General features: G+C 43.8%; 1 protein-coding gene across 1 annotated transcript in view; it reads left to right on the top strand.

The window, feature by feature from the left end:
* Positions 1-22,577, top strand: part of GALNT7 (polypeptide N-acetylgalactosaminyltransferase 7) — a 55,802-nt gene that overhangs the window by 6,147 nt on the left and 27,078 nt on the right. Inside the window, exon 2 of the mRNA XM_074154781.1 lies at positions 18,342-18,802. Within this exon, the coding sequence (XP_074010882.1) occupies positions 18,342-18,802 (461 nt within the window). The remainder of the gene's footprint in view (positions 1-18,341; positions 18,803-22,577) is intronic.

Genomic DNA, 22,577 nt, shown 5'->3' with positions numbered 1-22,577 from the left:
ATTAAAGGGAATTTATCTCGTTTGAACGTGCTTTGGGCTGCGGGGACGAGGTTGCCCCGTGGCTGGTGGCAATGCTGGGCGGGTTGGCCAGTGGGGACCACAATGCTGGAACAGCCAAGGGGGCCCGTCAGCATCCCAACAGCAACCCGGGGTGCTGCTGGATTTGGGGGTGTTCTGACCTTTCACCTCATATGGGTTTTAGGGGAAAAAATAAAAATTAAAGTGGGTAGATTTCTGTAAACTTAAACCCAAAGTTTAAGCTTGTGCTTTGTATCAGATTTCTAGGTTGGGTTTTATCTGTTTAATTGTAGCCTCCTCCTTGAAGGAGCCTTCTGGGAAAGTATGTGCTTTTGTGGAAAAAACAGTGTTTTGTTGTTAATAATTGTAAAAAGATACCTTTATTCTACCTTTGTTTTTCAAATAAACATCCTTACTCTGTTCGTGTGCTTACTTGTTGGAACATCATCTGAATGAGTAGGTCTGATATTTGCAAAAAAACCCCAATTTCTTTGCTTGGTGTGAGCTGGTTCTGAAATAGGTGGGTGCTTTCCTGGGGATGCATTTTAGTAGCACAAGAACTCTTATTTTCTGAAAACTCATTGACTTCCTGTGTGGGAATAAAAATGTTATTCTTCATGGGCTACATAATACATTATTACTAAAACAAGGTTGGCTACTTTTTGTAGTATGGAGACGATACTTTAAAAAGGGTTGGATTAGGCAGGAATTAAGCAGGCTTTCTTGCAGCTCGCAAAACAAATTACATTTTTCCCCCCCCTCTCTGTTATAATAAACTAATTGTTTGCCACTCTATGATGGTCCATATTTCTTTTAAATTTCTCCCTCACCATGTCTTCTCGAATCCTTCATTCTAATCCCTGACTCCAGTAATGTTTGTTTGGTTTTTTTTTATAATTGCTCTGCCTTCCCTAAGACGCAACTTATTTTCCTTGGATTTCCTTGTAAAAGGCAAAAGCAGTGCACCGCTTTGCATGCTGTTTACATTTGGAAAACTTTCTTTACAGTTGCAAGTCTCAAAAATATAACTGTTAATGAAATTAAAGCATAAGCAGATGGTGCTCAGCCCACAAAGTTTCTTTCTTACTTTGTTGTCTTTTAAAAAAAATTGGCAATGGAAAAGGCTCAGCAAAAGCTGTTCTGATTTCAGTGAATACGGTTGGTTTTTTTATAAGGCAGAAAGTGTTGTGTGAAATAGTGTGCTTTAGAAAAAACACAAGATTTGTAATGAAGTTGTATATAGGGTTTTTTCGCATTTGAATGCTTTTGTCACAATTTGGGGGTTAAAATTTGCTTTGGTTTTAACCTGTAGTAAAAGATTTCCCTTTTAAGGATGAGCAAAAAACCCCAAGGAATAACATTTCAGTAGGGCTGGAGCAGAGCAGCACACCATTTCATTTCTCAGTTCCCACCTTTATGGATCTGAGATGTTTAAGCCACGCCTTTGTTTTGAGCTAGTGAATAAGAATTCTAGATATGGCAAAGAAAGAGGTGTCTCTTGGTTTAAGTTGGCTGTAGAAAATGCCTCATCTGTAACAACATGGAGGCCATGGAGAACGGGAGAGGTGCCTGAAGACTGGAGGAAGGCCAACATCACTCCAGTCTTCAAAAAGGGCAAGAAGGAGGACCCTGGGAACTACAGACCAGTTAGTCTCACCTCCATCCCTGGGAAGGTAATGGAGAGACTCATTCTAGGTGTCATCTCCAAACAAGTTGAAGAGCGGGGGGTTATTGGAAGTGGGCAACATGTTTGACCAATCTGATAGCTTTCTATGATGCTATAACTGGTTGGTTGGATGAGGGGAGGGCAGCAGATGTCATCTACCTTGACTTCAGCAAGGCTTTTGACACTGTCTGCCATAACATCCTCATTGGGGAACTAAGGAAGTGTGGGCTGGATATGGGGACAGTGAGGTGGATTGAGAACTGGCTGTGTGACAGGACCCAAAGGGTAATGATTAATGGCGCAGGTTCAAGCTGGAGGCCTGTAACCAGTGGTGTCCCCCAGGGGTCAATACTTGGTCCAGTCCTGTTCAACATATTCATCAGCGACCTGGACGAGGGGACCGAGTGTATCCTCAGCAAGTTTGCTGATGATACCAAACTGGGAGGGGTGGCTGACACCCCAGAGGTCTGTGCTGCCATCCAGCGAGACCCGGACACGCTGGAGAGCTGGGCAAGGAAGAACCTCATGAGGTTCAACAGGGAAAAGTGTAGGGTCCTGCACCTGGGGAAGAAGAATGTCAGGCACCAATACAGGTTAGGCATGGACCTGCTGGAGATGAGTTCCGAAGAGAAAGATCTGGGGGTCCTGGTAGACAGCAAAATGACAATGAGCAAGCAGTGTGCTCTTGTGGCCAGGAAGGGCAACAGAATCCGGGGAGTGTGGCCAGTAGGTCAAGGGAAGTCATTCTCCCCCTCTACTCTGCACTGGTGAGGCCACAACTGGAATACTGCATCCAGTTCTGGGCTCCCCAATTCAAGAGGGATAGGGAACTACTGGAAAGAGTCCAGCGAAGGGCAACAAGGATGATTCAAGGATTGGAGCATCTCCCTTATGAAGAAAGGCTGAGAGAGCTGGGACTCTTTAGCCTGGAGAAGAGAAGGCTGAGGGGAGACCTTATCAATGCTTATAAGTATCTAAAGGGTGGGTTGAAGGAGGAGGGAGCCAGACTCTTTTCAGTGGTTCCCAGTGAGAGGACGAGGGGCAACAGGCACAAGTTGGAACACAGGAGGTTCCACTCAAATATGAGAAGAAACTTCTTCACGGTGAGGGTGCCAGAGCCCTGGAACAGGCTGCCCAGGGAGGGTGTGGAGTCCCCTTCTCTGGAGATTTTCAAGACCCGCCTGGATGCCGTCCTGAGTAACATGCTCTGACATGCTCTGGGCAATCCTGCTTCAGTAGGGGAGTTGGACTAGATGATCTCTATGGTCCCTTCCAACTCTAAAAATTCAGTGAAACATTTTGAAGCAAGACCAGAAAAATAACCAAACTACCTCTTAAAAGCATCAGGGCTGGTCGTGTCATGGGTTTTCTATCCTTCCTACCGAGGAGGGAAGACCAAGAGAGACAATATTGAGATAATGTGTTCCTCAGAGAAAATAAATTGTTTTCTGCGTGCTTGAGTCTTGGAACAAGATTTGCTGCGCTCCCACTAAATGAGGCCTTGAAGTCAGCTCTTCAGGGCCCATAATATATGTCTTTTATAAGCCGTGCGTGTGTCGGAGGTGCATTTATCACGCTCCTCAGACTGCTTCACCTGCTCCAGCTCTGCTAATCCCTCTCCCACGGTGTTATTCTAACATGCCAGAGCCTCTCAGAACCTTTGAACAGCAGCTGTGAAATACGGTGGGGTTTTTTTCTCACCTCTTCCACGTTTTCCACCCTTATTTCCTCTAGGAAATGTGTTGCTCCTGTACAGAACCAGGGCCTTCACTAGTGATTAGCTTAAAAACACCACTTCGGTGATCTGCAGAGGTGGAGAAGGGTGGGAGGTGGTTTTTCTTGATGTTTGCTTCTTGTTGATGGAATATGAGCTTTCAGTGCTTGTCTCTAAGTGCAGCGCCTGCCCACAACTGGAGAGTCCCCAGCTCTCCAGTCCAGGAGGATGGTGTGTGGGTATCCCGTGCCTCCGTTCCTGATGGGGAGGGAGAGGAACTTCCTACTGCCTCCTGTATGGCTTTTTGGAGATCCTCAGCTCCAAATGCTGCTTAGTGATGGTTTTTTATCAGAGTTAGGTTGATGGTTTGACTAGATGATCTTAAAGGTCCCTTCCAACCTAGACAATTCTATGATTCTATGAGATTTCCCAAGTGTGTACAGTGGTCTCAAGTACTCTCTGTGGAGGTCTTCCAGCCCTGGGTGTCTGAAGTCAGACTGAAGATTAGTTTCTGGGATGCATTTGTGTCATCTCGGTGGCCAAGAGTTGATGATTTCTTGTGTCTTCTGTCCCTCTGTGTGATTTCCAATACCAGTCTAAAATACTTGTCTCAAACGCTTGCTTGTTTTTAGTGATGCGAGCAGTACAGGAAAGGTTGGGCTCAGGAAGGTCAAGAAGCCTTGACTGGCCAGTGAGGTGGTGAAGCTCTTTGATCAGGTCCAGGTGTGAGCTCCTCCTTTGGGGTCACCAGCAGAAAAAAATACAACCCTCAAGGAGAGCATCTCTCCATGGCACTGGGATCAAGGCTGGGAGAAGACTTTGGGGTCAAACCTGGGGCAGATGGTTCAGCTTCGGCAATGTGTGGTGAGACCCGTGAGTAGGTGTCCACAGTGTTGATACCATGTAGAGAAGCAGAGCGGGAATCCATAAGATAAGGTGTCACCGTAGGAGAGAGCAGACTTACCTTTTCCACGAACAGTCCCATCAGTCATCTCTTGGGGAGTTAACGAGTTTTGCTGCCGTTATTACCTTCTGCCAAGGCTGGAGATGACAGGAGAGCTGTCAAGCTCTTGTGATAAAAAGCAGCAGACTGCCGGGGCCGTTCCTGCAGCCTTTCATCTCTGTGTGCGCCGGAGGGGCCTTGGGAAGAGAGGGTGGCTGGGCGCAGGCTGGATTAATTTCTCTGGATGGAATGGATATGTCCCGGGGGTTGGCCTACTTTTAAAAAAAAAAAAAAAAAAACCAAAACAAAAAAACCCCAAACCAATTAGAATTCTTTGAAATCAGCTGTCCTTGAGCAGACATCATCTGTCCCACCTCCCCTTTCTCCCATTCCCTGTGGGCCTGGCGGCTGAGAGACGCGTTGTGCCTCTTGGGGAGGTGTTTCCCAGGGGTGCCGAGTATCTGCACCCCAGCCCAGTTGGGTGTCTGTGGGTGAGGAACCGCTCAGATAGCAGGTAATCAGAGGTACCTGGTTAGGCTTTTGCTCTTGAGCTGCTGCTGGGCTCGCAGCCAGGCAGGCGAGACACTGATTTTCACATCTTAACATAATTTTTTTATTTAGTGGAAACAATACCATATGGGTTTTGTTTTTTTTAAAAATAACTTTTTTAAACAGTCTTGTGTGTTTGCATGGGGTGAGGAAGGTATGACTGGGTCCTTGAGGACCTCGATGGTGGTCATGGGTTGACAAGTCCACGTCAGTGTACTCAGGTGCACTGATCTCTGTTATTCCAGGTCCTTATTCCAGTCTCATCCTCAGCTGAGGGATAAACGCCTCACTTCATTTCTTTCTTTCTTTTTTTTCCTAGTCATTTTTTCTTCCCTCGTTCATTCCTTGTGGGAATTTGGGGAGTTAATTAGGCTTATTCTCACAACCCACTGCTTAACAGCTTAAGAGTTTCCTTGCTTTGCAGTAAGACATTAAGCGATGTGGATATCTGGAAATAAGGAAGAAAGATAAACGATCAGACTACTTCTCTGGGCTTTATCCTCCGTAATAGCTTGGGCAATCTATCTTCCAACAGGTTTGTCACAGGATATAAAATGCTGAGGTTTTTAAGGGGCGGGGGGGGGGAGAACATGTTTCATTTTAAACTCTACAATTTATGCCTGCGATTAAAGAAGACTTCGCAGCCTTAAACGCGAGGCACCGGGGTTTTTGCTGGCAGACGTGGCCAGTTCGCGCCGCCGCAGAGGAGAGGCAGCTGGGACAGGGCTTGGAACAGGTTTTATCTCACACGGTATTTGCAAGAATTTAGCCCTGTAGTGATAAATTTGTCAAAAGGCAGTTTGCAGTCTAATCCCAGCCCTCCTCGTTTTCAGGAATGGTTCACAGCTGTTAATTTCTAAGAAAGGGGCAGAAGTTTTATCTGTTAATGTGGATTATCTAACAGCCATAATGTGCTGCTTAATGTTACCAAAGGCATAATGTTGCAAGCAGAATTCATTATGGTTTTTTAGGTCAATGCTTTAAAAATACATTTTAATAGCTTAACTGAATAATCTCGACTCTGATGCCTTAAAACGTTCATTGGTGGGAATGCTGTTTTGCATTCAGAAATAATTGTATTTTATCGTCCTTCCTTTTTCACTCGCAAACTTGAGGTTTCCGAAGTCTGGAGCAATATGCTTTTTTACATATTTACTGAAATGCATGGGCATGGTGTGGAAGTTAAGGTTTCAGATACAGAATGGGTGTTACAGCTGAACCCATTAAATAGCCCTGGGTTTATTTATACACAGCTGACTTTCTGTAGGTGACTTTGGCTGCAGAAATGGAAACCCTTCCAGCAGCGTATATTTAGGAGATCTATTTATAGCCTGATACCAAACCCCAACAACTTTCCTGCAGGAAGTCTGTTTTCTCCCCCACGTATGTTTGTTAATTTTGTCTGACCTTAACATTGCTTTACTGATTTTAGACTCTGTCAGCTGTAGGACTCAAAGAAGCATTAAACCCTGTGAAAAAGACCTGTTGCGGCAGCTGTAACGTTTTATAACCGGTGCTGGCTTTATCCCAACGCATGTTAATCCCTGTGATATTCCTCTCCCTTCCTTTTGCTTTAAAAGTTTCGGTATCTTGCCTTATTTTGATTTATTTTGGCTGTAAACTGAAGAAATGTGGCCAGCACTGGGCTGCATTCCCCAATACCCTTTCTGTAGTGGCACACACGATTGGGTACCGGAGGGAGAAAATAATTACCTGGAAGGGAGTTCTGCCTGACGTTTGGGTGCATTTTCTAAGGAAAGAGGAGTGAACTGAGTGTAGACATGCCTCCATCCTACTCTGGAGCATCAGCTTGAAAAATCCAGCACCCAGGAGAGGGTTAAAGCCACAGCAAATTAGGGAAAACAAAAATGTAAAGGCAGCTTGTCTGCAGCAGCTAAAAAAATTATAGTTTTCATTAGTTTTCTGCAAGAGCATCTTATATTCCTGGTATTCCACAGCTCACCTTGCAGCTGAGATGAAAAACATCACCTTCAGGTTTTACTGTGCATCCACAATCTTGGGCAGATAAATGTCAATGTAATACATCATACTATTGACATTCAGAAGTCTGCCAAACTTGGCTTTTTCCATAAAACAGGGAAGCTAGCCTTAAGTCCCTTTACTCAGCAGGAAGAGTAGGCAAGTGATTATTTTTTTTGCCACATCTTATGTAAATGTGACTTCCTTTACGCATCTACAGTTGTCATGCTGTCAAGAATTATAGAACTAGAAGTGCCATGCTAAACAATAGGAAAGTACGCTGTTTCCAGGTGAAATATTATGCCTGAAGTGACTTTTATTGCTTGTGGCTTTCAGCTGTGCTCCGCTGGAGGGATGCGCGGAGTTTCTGCTCTTCATGTTCTGCTGAAATTATTAAAAACGGAAAGGTGAATAGCAGGCGGAACCATCCCGCTCCTGGCCACTGTCACCGTGCAGGGGGCTTCTCTCCAGTTGGGTATTGCCACCAGTCCCACCAGGGAACACACTCATCGCTGGCCATGGGCTTTTCAGTTTGTCATGAGGCTTGAAACTGTAGAACTGTTTAATTGTAATTTAAGAAAAAAAAAAGGTGGATTTTCTCATCCATCCATCTCATTCTCTCTCTCTTATATTAGGGGTTTTTTGCTTGTTTTGCTTTGTTTTAGTTTCCTGGAAGTCCTGAGTGGGATAGAGACTCAATCTGGTTTTCTCTGTCTTGGCTTAGAAGGTTTGTCCAAGCCTACATTGTAGGATAAAGTAATGTATTGAGGAGATGATGATTTGTGTAACTTGCATCTTCCTCTGTGCGTGCTGTACAGCAAATAATTTAGGCGGTAGAATGCCACAGTCCATTGCAAAGGAATCTGTGCACGTGGGAGGATGATGTTCACTTGCGTCTTCTCCAGGCGTGTGGTCAGAACCACCAGCCATCGGGATCTGATGGATGTAGGTGGGTTCCTTGAAAAATGCCCAGGGCTAGAGGCTGGTCGTCGGAGCCACATAAAGGAGAGGCAGTAGGATGTCGGTTCCCAAGTTGGCTTAGAGAGTAACAGTTTGAGCATTGGTCTGGGGCAGCCTCAGGTTTAGATTGTGTCATGGGTCACCTGTGCCACCACAATGTCAAGGGTGTCCATCTCCCGATGTCCACGTCTGCCTCACCACCAGCTCTCCTGGTCCCAGCATCAGCCTGGGGACTTCACTGTCCAAAGAGAAGGTGCTGCAGAGGGAAGGGCAAGGCTGGATGTGTGGTGGGGAGCAGACGCCTTTGCTGAAGCCCATCTGAAGAAGTTTGGGTGGAACGTGCCAAGAACCTGGCTGTGTCCACACACGGTGTGGCTTCTAAGGCAAAGCTATGAGAGAGGTTTCAACATTCATTGTGTCCACAGCAAAACACAGACTGTCACCAGCTGTATTTGTCGCAGAAAGAGAACTCAATTTACCAAGATTGATGTATCTGCTCAGTAAATTGGCTCTTAGTAGTTTAGTGTCGTTGCAGGTCTTTTTTCCATCTCGTGCTTCAAAGCATGTGTATTGTGTTGATTTATTTATTTTTAAGTATTTAGGACAGATACAAACTTACCTCAACAATTTGGTAGAATGTAACTGATTTATTGGCAAATACCACACAGATTCTCTTTAATATCCTACGTACTAGAAGAGGTGCAGGAATGAAGGGGCAAAGGCAAGATGAGATGGAGAACACAGTTGATCATAACAAGTGATTTCCCCTCTCTTATCTAGGCAAGCAGTACACATGGTAATTGGGAAAATACTCTGAATTTCTGAGATCTTTTGGGAGCTCAGAAGAAACTTGCAGAAGTGGGTTTTAGACTCTATGCGTGATTTTCATACAAGGCAGAATTGGCTTCAGCCGGCTGTTTCTTTGAGAAAGCTTTCAAAATGGGAGGGTTGATCAAATGGCGAAATGCAATTTTTTTTTTTAAAAAGCAGAAACAGGCTGTTGTAAAGCTGGAGAACGGTAACAATATTTCAAGGTAAACGAAAATCTAATCATGCGGCTTGCTTCTTAACAGTGAGAAATAGAAAACGAGATTGCTGTATGTGTCCTTAAAAATTGAGGCAGACGAGATGCAGCACAGAAACCTGCATCCCTTGATCAAGCGTGTCCATCGGTGATGGATTTATTGTACTGTAAAAGTCATTTGTTCACTGAGGTATGTAAAACAAAGGCATAATTTTTAAATATCCATCAGTCTCAGATGACTGAGAAACAGGGATGGAGTTCCTCTGTGGGCTTTAACCAGCGCAATGTTTGGTAGCTGGTGCCTGGAGGGCCAGAAAAGCCATCCTCAGCCACTCAGAACATGAGGATTGATGGTAGGGTTTGGGTTTTTCTCAGGCTTTCTCCTTCTGGAGGGAAAAATAATAGAAGCTGGATATTTTCAATAGCGAAGTTATGGATTATGAATTGTAACTCTTTGGTCTTTTACTTTTTAAACTCAAAGCATACAGTTGTTTTTACCTGCTTATCTCTACAGCTTAATGTTTGATTGCCTAAGTTTTGATCGTTTGAATCCAAAAAAAACCAGCTTCATCTGTTTCTTTCTTCAGTCTACAGAGAACGCTCCTAAAAGGGGCTTGGTGTGAGTGAAATAAAAGCCTTGCCCCCTTGTAGTCCAGGCTACACAGGAAAAGGAGAATAATCCTTCCTTTGTGGAAAGCGATGAAGCTGGACAGAGGGCATCTCAGAAGTCCTTAAGAATCTCTAATGTCCATATGAATAAACATGAGTTCTATTTTTAAAATCCCCTTCAAACATATGCATAAAATGAAGGATATTCCTGGAGCGAGACAGAATGTGGAAGGAGCAATGACTTGACTAGAAAGGTCACCAGCTCCGTTGAACGTGGACAACAAGTCTGGTGCTGAACCTCGGTGTTTTATGCCTTTCACCTCAGAGGGCACAACTTGCCGGGGCAGGGAAAAAAGATGGAAGAGGTTTTGGGGCTGGGAGAGAGATGGCTTGTTATTGCTGAACCCTCAAGGGCTGTGGAGGGAAGTTCTCGTGGTTTCCAGTGCCTGGAGCACAGGTGTGGGGCTGGACCAGCCCTGGTTGATGGCAGGATGCTGCCAAGCGTCACTCAGTGCTGGAGGGAGGTGAGGAGGTGCTAGGGAGAAGGTCATGGTGACATAAAGGAGAGCGTTCTGGATTATGGCAGGATTGCAAGGGAATGATTCGTCCTCATGGCTATTTTCTCTCTTTGTCTTCCATTTGAATACAAAAACTATGGGAATTGTTTGCTGGGCGCTTGAAAGGGTGTGTGTGTGGCAGTTGTAGAATGCTGCTGCAGAAATGGTTAAACTACATGGATCGGCATATACTAAATTGACGGAGCATCAATACAACACTGTATTTTCTGGTATTCAGGATCGCATGCTCTTAATTTTTACTAATTGTTAAAGTTGAATAGTCTTAGGGATCTACAAGGGCGGGAGGTCAGTGTTGGGTTGGGTTGATGGTTGGACTCAATGATCTGAAAGGTCCCTTCCAACCCAGGCAATTCTAGGACTCTATGATTCTATTTCAGCTAAGAAAAGGGACCTGCTTGCCTGTGTGAATAGTGTTTTACTAATCTGCTTTACTAACAGAATATCTGCTATTCTGCTCGCCTCTAACTGGCAACGCAGAGAAAGATAGTAAAGCTCAGGTGAAAAATCAGTGCATTTTTTTTCTGAAGAAGGGTCCAAGACTCAAAACCCTGGTACCTTGAGGCCCTTCTGCATCTTGCAGTCAGCCCTGATGGAGATGTCTTATGCAATTGTCCGCTTTGTTCTTAATACTCATAATTTTCCCAGTCAAGCATTTATAAAATCCCTCTAGAGAGAAAAATTGTGGAAGTTGTCTAATTATCATAGGCTTCTCTTTTTTCTCGTATCCTGGGGAAAAACTTCATAGGCCAGCAAGGTGCTGGGTAGTCAAATTATTAGGAAGCAATTTATTATAGCCCAAGTGAGCTTCTGATTAATTTCATTGTAAGTGTGTGATAATCAATTCCTTTATTTCGGCTCTGGTCTGCCGATCTTGACTTGTATGTCTATTTTTCTATCAAGAAAAAGTGGATTTCAGTTTATCGGTCTGCGTTAGAAAACTGGGTCTTATGGTTGTGAGGTTTTCCATGGTCCAGACACGTCTCTTAGAGAAGCTTAGACGCTTTTCTCTGTCTTCCCTAATACTTGACTCTGAAGCCCTTGCAGGCAAGTTGGAGGGCAGAGAGATATTTTCCCTTTTTGTTGATGGTTTTCCTGGTCTCTAGAGGTGTTATGTGAGCCATTCAGCACTGGGTTTGAAATCTGATGGAATTTGTACCGTTGCTCCAAAGCACACAGCCATGTGCCAGTGGGGTGCTCCCAAAGACTTGCAGGAGGGAGACAGGGAAAAAAAATCTTCCATTTTCTGCCATCTATTTCTGCAATTCGTTTTTCAAAAGGGATTTCCTGATATTCAGCTTTTGACTAGAAGAAAGAGCTGGAAAAAAATGCTTGCCTCCAGCTTCTGCCCCTCTAAAATAGGGTAAGCAATGGCAGGATCTTAGTGAAAGCACTGTAAACAAACCAGGGAAATTGGGAGAAATTAAAAGGAGAACAGAAGGTTGCATTTGAGCAAAATACATAACAACAAATGTTTACAGAAATGAGAGATGATAATATTGATCAGACCCAGCCAGAATTCTGAGCATTTGGAGACTTCCCACGGCTTTCATCTGCTTAAACATTTTTCTGGGCTTGGCTGTGTCCCTAGAAGCCAGTTTTTTGCACTTTTTGTTGAGAAATGCATCAGTTCCTCTGCTGCTCTGCTCCTCCTGGAGCTGGCATATCTACTTAAGGATCAAGTCACTCTGCTGAACCTCTGCCACAGCAAGGTCTCCCCTGGATTGCCGCCAGGCTGAGAAGCTGAAAAAGAATTCTTTTCATTAAGTTTCTTAAGAGAAAACAAGGTTTAACTTCCTGGGCAATAAAGTGTGGTCCTTCCTGCGAGTAGATGCAACTTGACATCTCCTAAGGCTTCAGCGGAGAGTTGCTTCAGGAAAAGAGGGGAAAAAGGAAAGTGATTGGGTCATTAGAGTCTCCCCTCTCAAGACCAGATGAAAAAATAGACTTTGCTTTGGAAGGAGAGGCTTCAGTGTGGGTTTTGCTCACCTGGGACAGGTTTTCTCCCTGGTGCTGCAGCAGAATGACAGCTGTCCTCCAGGGCTTGGTGCCCTCCTTGCTCTTTTGCTCTTTGGCATCTTCGAGGGGCTTGGCTGTTATTGTAACAGCATTCTGAACAACTAAATTACAATAAAATATTTTAAATGGCTGGATTTAGCATGAAGTGAATTCAAACCAGCAAACAAATTTGATTTTATTTTTTATTTTTAATTTGTTTCATCTTTGTTATAGTAACCCGTATGGTGCGTTTGAGGGGTGAACACACTGAAGAGGTGCCACTCTGTTGACGTGGAGGTCAGAACCACCGCCATCTCTGCTGGAGAATGCATTACTATGGATGATGCTCTCCAGGAGCTTGCCGTTGAAATCCCGTGCTGAGTACGGTGGTGGCTGCAGTAGAAATGTCTCTGTTGTGCAGAAGGAAGGAAGGTCATGGGCATTTGAGACATGGTTGATCGCGGAGTCTTCGCGTTACAGCACAGTCTGTGGGTCAGCGGGTGGTTGATTAGACCAGTCTGAAGTACTTGATCTAAACTGCCTTCCCTCGTGTGGTGGGCAGCGTTTGTCTGTTCTCTATTTGAAGAATTCCATTAAGAATTAAGAGCGGGGTGGGATCAGTGCAGATGAGGAAAGTGTGTGGTCTCTTGTGGTCTCTGCTGCTTGGGGACCTGAGAAATTGCCCTTTGATGCAACAGAGGAAGCCACTTAGTCAACAAGAAGCAAAAACACACTTGAGAAGACGCAGTGTGTAGGGAATTACTCGCTTTTATGCTCTTTTATTTATGTTCTGTCCCACTTGATCACTTTGGCTTTCTTCCACTGAAAATGTTGGTTATTCTGGTTGTAATAAACTTGTAAGTAGTTCTTGCTGTTCTGAGTTTACAAGCCTTTCAGTCACCTTTGGTGGGTTGTCTGTGAGAAAAGGATCATTCTTCTGTCTTGCCCAGGGTCCTCTACCAACTTTTCCCTTATTCTGCAGGGAGCAGCTCCAAACGTGGTTTGGTTTTTTTTTTTATTGCGCCAGCTACTAGTGCCAACATCTTTACATTTCTAGAACACGAGGGAGGCTAAAATACAACGTCGCCTTAGATAATGCAGCAACTTCATTTATGATTCAGTTTAAGAGTATTTGTGCTACTTGAAAATGGTTGTAATGGTAAGAGGCTGTTTCGCCTGCTTTAAGAGTAGCCTTGAGTTACAAAGTTAAGCAGAGATTTCTTTACTATCTGTCTATTCAGGTATTTATCTGAGTCTGTCTACTTTAGATCTCCTTAATTATTGTCCCCGATGACATAGAACCATAGAATGGTCCAGGTTGGACCTTTGAGATCATTGAGTCTAACCAGGAAACCCACCACTACCCCATGTCCCTCAGCACCACGTCTGCCCGGCTTTTAAATCCCTCCAGGGATGGTGACTCCACCACTGCCCTGGGCAGCCTCTTCCAAGGCTTGACAACCCTTTGGGTGAAGAAGTTTTTCCTGATATCCATCCTAAACCTCCCTGTTGGATACATTGATTTTCCCTTTTGTCTGTGGTTGATCCCATATACTGAAAAGTCTCCCAGTTTTTTGGTCATAAGAGCGTTGTGGAGTCTTTTTCTATCATGAGGCACAAAAATAGTTGCAGGGCTATGTAATTCAGTGTGGCACTTCATTTTTTCCGTCTCTGCCCTGAACTATAACCTGGTAAGTAAGACTCACATAAAATGATTCAAAGCAACCCAAAATGTACTACGTGTTGGGTTTTTTTTCCTCTCTTATTAGCGTGATTCTGCGCTACCAGCTAGGAGCCTGCTGAGGACAGGCATTATTTTAGTGTCTTCCCAGCATGAGTCTAGTCAATAAGGAAATCTGTGAATCCAGCTTGTAGTCCTTTTTTTTTTTTTTTTTTTTTTTTTAAACAAGCAAACTGCATAAATTAAACCAACCGCCTCCTGTTTACTCAAATCATTGAAAATGCCAGGCTCTATCATTTCTCTCGAGTGGCCTTTTTTTTTTTCCCCATAAACGAGGAGTGGGGCTGGGTTAGGTCAAGGTAAAACAAAGCAAAAAGCTTTTAAAAACTGAAACCGAGAGCAGTGTGGTCTCCGTCAGGGTGTCTGTGACAGGGACTTTATTCAAAAGCGCTCCTTTTCTGCATAAAAGAGGAACTTGCATCAGGGGAGCTCTGAGCGCTATTGATTCATCCCCAGTTGAAAGTCCTTGAACCCTTCCTTATGGTAGAAGAATATATATTGCATTTGCCTTTAATGGTAAGTGCGGTGGTGGAGATGCAGCCAGGAGCTAAGGAAGGTAACAGCTGGATTGGGAAAAATGAAGTTACATAGGGATTGGCCTCCTGGATTACAAAAATATTAAATTTATCAGTTTTTATCAGTTTTCATGAGGAACACCAGAATATTGCAACGCTCGATATCTGTCTTTAATCAGCTGGGCATGAACATGCATGTTCTGAGAGTGTAAGGTGGTTTTTTTAATTTTGTTTTGCGTCTTTGGTAATAAGAATACTGCTGAATTCTGCTTAATTATTCCCCTTTTCATTGTTTGTGCATCAGTGTTGGTTTTTTTTGTCTAGATGAGCAAGTTGCTTTTATAGACGTTGCTTTGGATGAGCAAACTTTTCTCGGTATGATAATCTTCCACTTTAGAAATGGAGCAGATCTGCTTTTTCAGCACGGGTTTGTGCTTCAGACATTATTTCATAGGGAGTTTCGGGGAGTTGCCGGGCTTGAACTGGTTGACTGGAGAAAAGCAGATTATGCAACTTTGACATTTTGGGTTTTATTGCCAGCTGACCAGTCTCTCCCATGTTTTTCTTCTATTTTGTATAATTTAGAAAGAGAATCCTCCTAAAGGATACAGTTATGTTCCTTATAACTTTCATTGCATTTTTCTCTTTTGCAAAAAAAGGAAGAACCTAATTTGCAAAAAAAAAAAAAAAAGACACCAAATACCTCTCTTTTCTTTTCTTTTCTTTTTTTTTTTTTATATATACAAGCCAGGGGTGGACTGTATTGATATCATCTCACTGTTTCCGAAACGCCCCTTGCAGTGACTCACACATCATCCCCTGAGGAGTGAGAAGAAATTTCAGAAATGAAGCAGCGCCGAGCTGGGGCTGGAGAAGCTGGCAGGGAATCCTAGCTCTGGCCCTATGGAAAAAAAACAGTCTGTGGAATAAACATTTTTCTATATTACTGTATGTAAGCGGCTTAGCGTGCCTCCTTTGTAAAGATACAATGAGATTTGGTTGTTGTTTGGGTCCAGGTGGGAGAGAATTCGCAGCGTTTTGCTTCTCCTCCCTCATTTTTGGAAAACCCCAAAGTGTGGTGTTCAGACGTACGTCCTGCTCCTTCCTCCCAGACCTTGTTGTCATTGATTTGGTCTCTTCCAAGGTTTTTCAAATTATTTTAAGGCTATCTTGTTTTTCCACTTAAAGGTTGTTGTGATTTTTTTTTTTTTTTTTTTAATATGCCTCCCAGTTTGACTGTCATTGCTGTATTAATCTTTTAGAAGTTTGATGCTACATTTTTAGTTGAGCCAAACCTCCAATCAGTGAGACGCACTGATTAAAAGTTATTTCAATTTTTTGCATATGTCATTAAATCATTTTTTTAAAAAACAGGCGAAGTCATAATTCATAGAAGAGAAGAAGCTGTAGGAGCTCCTAGCAAAGGCGCTGTGGCTGATACAATGACCAAAATAGTTCTGTGGTTGTGGTTTGACTTGGCTTTTTTTTTTTTCCAGACAGCATTTGGAAAACCTTTGTCTCGGTTCTCTCTGGAGAAATTAGTAACCTCCAGGAGCTGTGGAGCGCACCACGCGCTTTAACGCTGAGAGTTCCTTTTTTTTCTGGGTTTGTTGGTTATTGTTGTTTTGGGTTTTTTTTAAATGCTGAGACAGGGTTAATGTCCTTCATGGGGTGGGGAGGGAGGAGGGAGCAGCCATGTGGTGCCACAGGGGTCAGCCCACGGCACCCGGATTTGTTCCAGGCACAGGGAAATTGGAGGAAAGAAGTGACGGAGCATGTGTCTCTGTTTTTGCGTGTAATTTTCCTGGTTTAGGCAATATTTTGCCAGGCCTGCAAAAACCAGAATATATTTAGTGTCTGGAAGGGAATAGCATAATAAATGCATTATAATGCAAATTGTGCGTAACAGTTGTAACGAGGCTAAATGTAACACAAGTCAGAGTTCTGACGGCGGCAAAATAAACAAATTACTTTGAGAAGTGTTGTGCTTCAGTCAGAGGACTGACGAAGGGGATGGTTTATAGATGGTGGAGGGGAAAGATGTTTCATTTCATACGGACCATGGGCGTCCCACCCAGACTGAGGGCTGGATTCAGCCTGGGGACACAGGGGGGTGTCCAAGAGCCTGCTGTGCTCCCCCCTGGACTCCTCCAGCATCCACAACTGTTCAATTAGAGATTTTCAAAGGTACAGCTCTTTTTCCCTGCCCAGTCCTTTTACGGTCCACTCACGGACCTGTCATCCATCACAGTGCCTTCAACCCTTGGTACCATCTCTCCCCACGGCCTCCTGTGTGGCAGGAGGTCACTGGGCAAAGAACGTTTTTTTGGTTGACCTCCTATCAATTTCATCAAGCACCTCCAGTTGTATTTAGGGTAAACCATGATTTTCCACCCAATTTATCCATCACCTCCATGATGTTGTAAACTTCAGTTGTGTTCCCCTCAGCCATCACCTCTCCAAACTGCCGTCTTTCAGATGGAAGACCAGCCTTTGTGGACCAGCCTTTCTGGTCTTAAGGTCCATCTCCTCCTACTCCATACCTTCTCAAACTCCAAAACGTCCTGCAGAGACCATAACTCAGTACTTCTGAGGGTGTGAGCATGTCAAAACTCTATGTGGTCAAAATGATGCGTTCTTTAAGCATCCTTCCTGGTGATGCCCACTGGTACCTTGGCTTTTATAGGAACTGGGTAGGAGCCGAGTGCTCAGCAAAGTTCCAAAGGCTTCCTTTTCATTTCTAGGGCAGGTGTGAGATGATGCTCTGTTCAAAAGGCCTCTTGGGGATTGCTTTAGATCCATGGCAGCCTCCTGGCAAAATGCTGCTTTTTCACATGACCTTACCCTCCCCTCTCTCATGCTGGCTTTTCAGTTCCTCAAAAAATGGTGATGGAACAACAGAATAATGTAGTGCTTCTGCATTTTGTGCCTCTTCCCTGTTTCAACTAGAACAAGCGGAGAGGTCAGGAAGTTTATTGAATGAACTCTATTATTTTGAATTGGCGCCAGTCTGACTCCTGCTGTTATTGTGTTAATCTCGACGTATGTTATACCATTTTTCTCTTAATTTCTGAAGTTCTATTATGCAAAATATGAGGAAAATGCTGTAATGCAGCAGTAAGTGTCGTATGGTTTAGTTGAAGGTGGAGATGAGTCAGCATTGTGCCCTTGCCGCAGTAGAGGTGCACCACATGATGGGTGACACCAGGAGAGCTTCACCGCCGAGCCAAGGGACAGAGATTGTTTCCCAAACAATCCTCCTGCCTCTGGAGCACCGTGGCTGGGTCTCCTCCAGCGCTGACCTGCAGAGGAGAGGTGTTAAAAAGTGGAGAGGACCTGGCAAAGACCTGCTGAGGTTGTGGCAGGGCTACAGGAGGACAGTCGTGGACAGGGGAGAGGAGCTCAGCTTGGTGTGGCTGGAGAAGGTATAATGGGGAGCATAATTGCATTGTCTCACCCTCAAAAGTGAGGTGACAGAGATGATGGAAATAAAATCTTCCGAGGGGTGCACACTGAAGGGACAAGAGGCAACATGAGAAACTTCTACAGAAGTATGAGGAAAAATACCGTCGCTGTGGGACTGGTTGAGCAACCGGATGGGTTGTCCACAGAAACTGGAGGTTTTTGGGGTGCGAGTGGATGGGACCAGCTCTAACCGTGCAGCTCTCCTGCCTCCGGCAGGTCTGAACAGGCAACACCCTCCTGACCTCAGGTTTGTGTTTGATTTTGTACTTTTGAATAGACAGTGAGAGGTTGCCGAAACGAGTGCCTTGTTCTCTCAGATTTTGGGCTGATCCAACATCTGCTCTGTTTACAAGGAGAGGATTTTAGCAGGAAATCTGAACTTTCAGCAGCGTTTCCCTGTTGTCCTCCTGGACAGCAGTACTGGAAACGGCAGTGACTGTTCTGGGGAGCATTCACGGGTGGGTCACCCCTTATCAGGGACTTCTCCCTTCTTGCTTAACATACATTTTAAGGTACTAGAATTAAATAAATATAGGGTCATGAATTTATGTGATCTCCTGCTGTTTCTCCGTGTGTATATCTAGGATGACAACGAAGCCAACAGACTCATGCCAAACAAAGGAGACCATGGACTAGGAAATGAGAAGTTCAAGCCTGTGGTACCTTGGCCTCATGTGGAAGGTGTGGAAGTGGACTTGGAATCCATTCGGAGGAAAAACAAGGCCAAAAATGAACTAAACCATCATCATGGTGGTGGTGAGAACAAACAGCAAAATATCATCCAGAGGCAGTACCTCACGTTCAAGCCTCAGACATTTGTGTACCGAGATCCTGTTCTACGACCTGGAGTCCTTGGTAACTTTGAACCCAAAGAGCCCGAGCCTCCCGGAGTTGTTGGTGGCCCTGGAGAGGAAGCAAAGCCATTTGTTTTGGGACCAGATTACAAGGAATCCATTCAAGCCAGCATTAAAGAGTTTGGGTTTAATATGGTGGCCAGTGACATGATCTCACTGGACCGGAGCGTTAACGACTTGCGTCAAGAAGAGTAAGCAAACTTTTTTTCTTCCTTTTAGTTCTGTTTTTACAGGATTTAGTTGTTTTCTTTCCATATATCGATGGATATATATAATCGACGCTTAAAGTAATATTGTTAATTAGGTCAAATACTTAAGGCTTCTTGTCCTGACAGGCAAGAGTGCTCTACTATAGCAAAAGTTTCCATATATTATTCTTAATGCTTTTCCAGTTGTTCCTTTCGTGAATACTTAATCTGTATTGATTTATCTCTAATTAGTGTCTAATTGCATGTACTTGCATGTTCCAGGTCCAGCCACAGTCTTCATGGTCGTATCTTTTCTTAATTCATAATTTCTTGAGACTTGTTTTTGGGAAAGAATGCTTTTCCTTTAGCGTGTCTTGCAGAAGTTCCTATACTACTGTTAGATCTTTCAGTTTTGGTTTCGCGCCAATGCTTTTAAAAATCTAAAAGAAAAAAAAAAAAAGGGAGAAAACAAAACCAAAGAGATATTGTTGCCTTTAAAGAGCTCTGCTTAATTACCTGCATTAACAGAAGTATAGAAGTATAGATCTGCCCTAGTTGTATTTGGGGTCTGGAGCTGAGGGAAGAGTAGTCTTCGAACAGTTTCTCACCGCGTTTGTCATAAGAAGGAAGCAATCATAGAAAAAAGCATTTTTTTACTTGTTGGGAGGGTGCCTGCTTTGGTGTGGGGAGATTCTGGGAAGTTACTAACATTTGCTCAATAATTACTAACAGGTTTACACAGTCTCTTGTGATCTTTGGTTTATGCTGGACCCAAATTTGCTCTCAGGCTAATCCACACTTGATATAATTTTCCGTGTTAAATACCAGCTGAGGACAGGTCCCTGAGCAAACTGCTGGGCTGGGAGGGGTTTGGTTTAGTTGGGGTGTTTTGGAGGGGTTTGGTTGGTGTTTTTCCATTTTTCAGGGTAGTAGAGAACAGCCAGGTATCTGCCTCAGCCCAGTTGTGCCAGGGGAGGTTTAGGATGGATATTAGGAAAAATTTCTTCACCCAAAGAGTTGTCAAGCCTTGGAAGAGGCTGCCCAGGGCAGTGGTGCAGTCACCATCCTGGAGGTGTTTAAAAGCCGGGCAGACGTGGTGCTGAGGGACATGGGGTAGTGGTGGGCTTGGCAGTGTTGGGTTGATGATTGGACTCGATGATCTGAAAGGTCCCTTCCAACCCAGACAATTCTATGATTCTATTCTGTGTTTCCCCGAGGTGGAGGGCGTCCGAGACCATACAGACAGATCCACACCTGTAGCTTCTCAAAGTATTTTTGCCATAATCCCGGGGTTTGTCTTTACTCTCCTTCAGAACAGAAGTAATAAACAGAAATTCCCAAAGAATGATTAATACGTCACATACTTTGAGGAATGGGAGGGACCACCATGTGACTGATCAGAGCAGAGAAAATGGATTTTAGAAACGTTTTCCTCCAAGCACACCTGCAGATAAGTCTTCCGTGAAGGTCAAACCAGCAGCTCAAATTGAAGTTAGGTTTTATTATTTAATATTCGAAGCGAGCAAACAAAACAGCGTGAACAAAAGGCGTATTTCAGACAACTTTATACTTATTGAATATTTGGGATGTTTGCAGCTGCCCTGAATAGGTTAAAAGGTTTATAGCTTCCATGTGCCCTATGGGAAGGGCAGAAGAAGGGGAAGCAATGTAAGATTGGCTGATATTGCTATATGCTTTCAGATATTGGCATATTCGCTTTCCTGCTCATCCCCGATACTGGCGAGAAATGATTGCCTGTTGGATGCGCTATTTATTTTCATCCCGCTGATCTGTTTAGTATGTCCATTCAATATTTTGGTTGATAAAGCCGGTGAACGTCCAGTTTAATCCCACCGAAGAGCAGTGTAACCATCTTTTTTTGGTTCACGGTACCTTGGCATTACTAATTGAGGAAGATCTTCTAGGCAAAGACTGGGTTATTTGTTTGTAGACGTTCAAGTCCAGATTTGACTGGATTTGGCTTTGGAGCGGGATGCGTTGCCGAGAGGATTTGCCAACTGCCTTTGTTGATTCGGTAGAACTTTGCCTGTGGTTCTGGCAGCCTCAGCTGCCATCCAGAGCCTTAGCTCTTGCTGCGCCCTGGGACGTTGGGTGGATGGGGATGTTGTTTGTGGAGTACATCAGAATATTTCCATTTTGGCAGCACTACGTGTTCTCACCGTGTGGATTTTAACCAATCTATTTTGAAGTTGAAGCCAAGCAGCTCTGTTGGCGTACAGCAAGTCATAGGTTTGGTTAAACAAAACCAAGCATGTGTTGGGGATACCTAAAAGACAGTGTACAACACTTCAAAGATGTCACCATAGAATGGTTTGGGTTGGAAGGACCTTAAAGATCATCGAGGCCTGCCCTCCGCCCTGGGCAGGGACACCTCCCACCAGACCAGGTTGCTCAAAGCCCCATCCAACCTGGCCTTGAACCCCTCGGGGCCAGGGGGGCCATCAGCTGGGTTCAGGTGGAGCAATACCTGTTTTCCACCTTATTTCTTGTTGCAGAGAAGTAGAGCAGGCGTAGCAGGCCCAGTTCAAAATCTCTCTATAGTTGCTGGTGGAAAACTTTTTCTTAAAACTTGGTGATTTTTACCATTTTTGGATCTTTTTTTATTACCCTGATAGGTGGCAGCCTTTTATTTTTAAGAGCAGCCATTTATATTGAACTTTACATGTTGTCCCTGCCTCCTAGCAGACCTGCCATAAAACTAATGGTAGCTTTAGGGAAGAAGGATGTTAATTTGATTGCTCCCTGGATTGTTTTTTTTTGGTTTGGGTGTTTTTTGGTTGTTTTTTTTTTTTTTTTTGTGATGAGAAGTCTGCACAGAGGTAAAGCTGAAGTGAAAATAGTGATAAAGTTTCTGCATGATCTTGGATTCATGCCATGCTAGGGAACTGAAAAATGGAGCTAGGTGTGAGGATGAATGCTGGCAGGTAACGAGGTGTGTCCTCGCAAAAAAAAAAATCATAACTGAAGAGAATTGCTGCTAGGGAGAACCAGAACCCAGTTGTTTTTCCAGCATAATGAGCCACTTGTCCAGCCACTTGAGCCATTTTAAAATAAGATGAAATTTTAACAATACGGCTGTACTGAGTCTGACCAGAGGTCATTTTCCATGACAGTCTTGTCTCTGGCTGTGGCCAATAACATGTGCTTGGGAGAAAACAGACAAGAAAGGACTAAGTTTCATTATATCGAAGAATATTGGAGATACCTACATCAAGCTCCTATATGAATGTTTCATATTCCTTCCTTGTTATTCCTACCTTTCTATTTGCCCTTTCATTAACCCCAAGCAAAGGGCTCAAAGAACTACCCACGTTTCACTCCAAGAGTATTTTTTGAGTGATAATGCCAGGTCTAGGGTCTCTCTGTGAGTATGTGCTCTAAGAGTTGTCTAACGCTCCACCTACGTTCATTTGCTCCTGCAGCAAGCTTTCCGGCCTGAACTAAAATATTCATTTTAATTGCAACTACCAAGAAGTCACAAACTCCCTTAAAGAGACTGGAATGAAGAGACAATTTTTACACTTTAGTGGTTATTTATCTAAGAGACTTTCTATCTTACCCTGCCATACTTTGATGAAGAACTTTGCTTGTAAAGAAAGCCAAGAACCTCACCAAAAGTTTTGGCAATTCAGTTACTCTGTTAATAACTGACCCGTATCCACATCGTTCTTGATTTCTTCAAAAAATTGTAATATTCTTCTGCAGCCTGGCTTTCTTCCACAAAAGCTGTGTCTATAGCTTACTAATATTGTTATTT

This window comes from Numenius arquata, chromosome 10 (genome assembly GCF_964106895.1).
Source record: "Numenius arquata chromosome 10, bNumArq3.hap1.1, whole genome shotgun sequence".
Classification (NCBI taxonomy): Eukaryota; Metazoa; Chordata; class Aves; order Charadriiformes; family Scolopacidae; genus Numenius; species Numenius arquata.
Note: the sequence above shows the minus strand (reverse complement) of the source record. Positions and strands in the feature narration are given on the sequence as shown.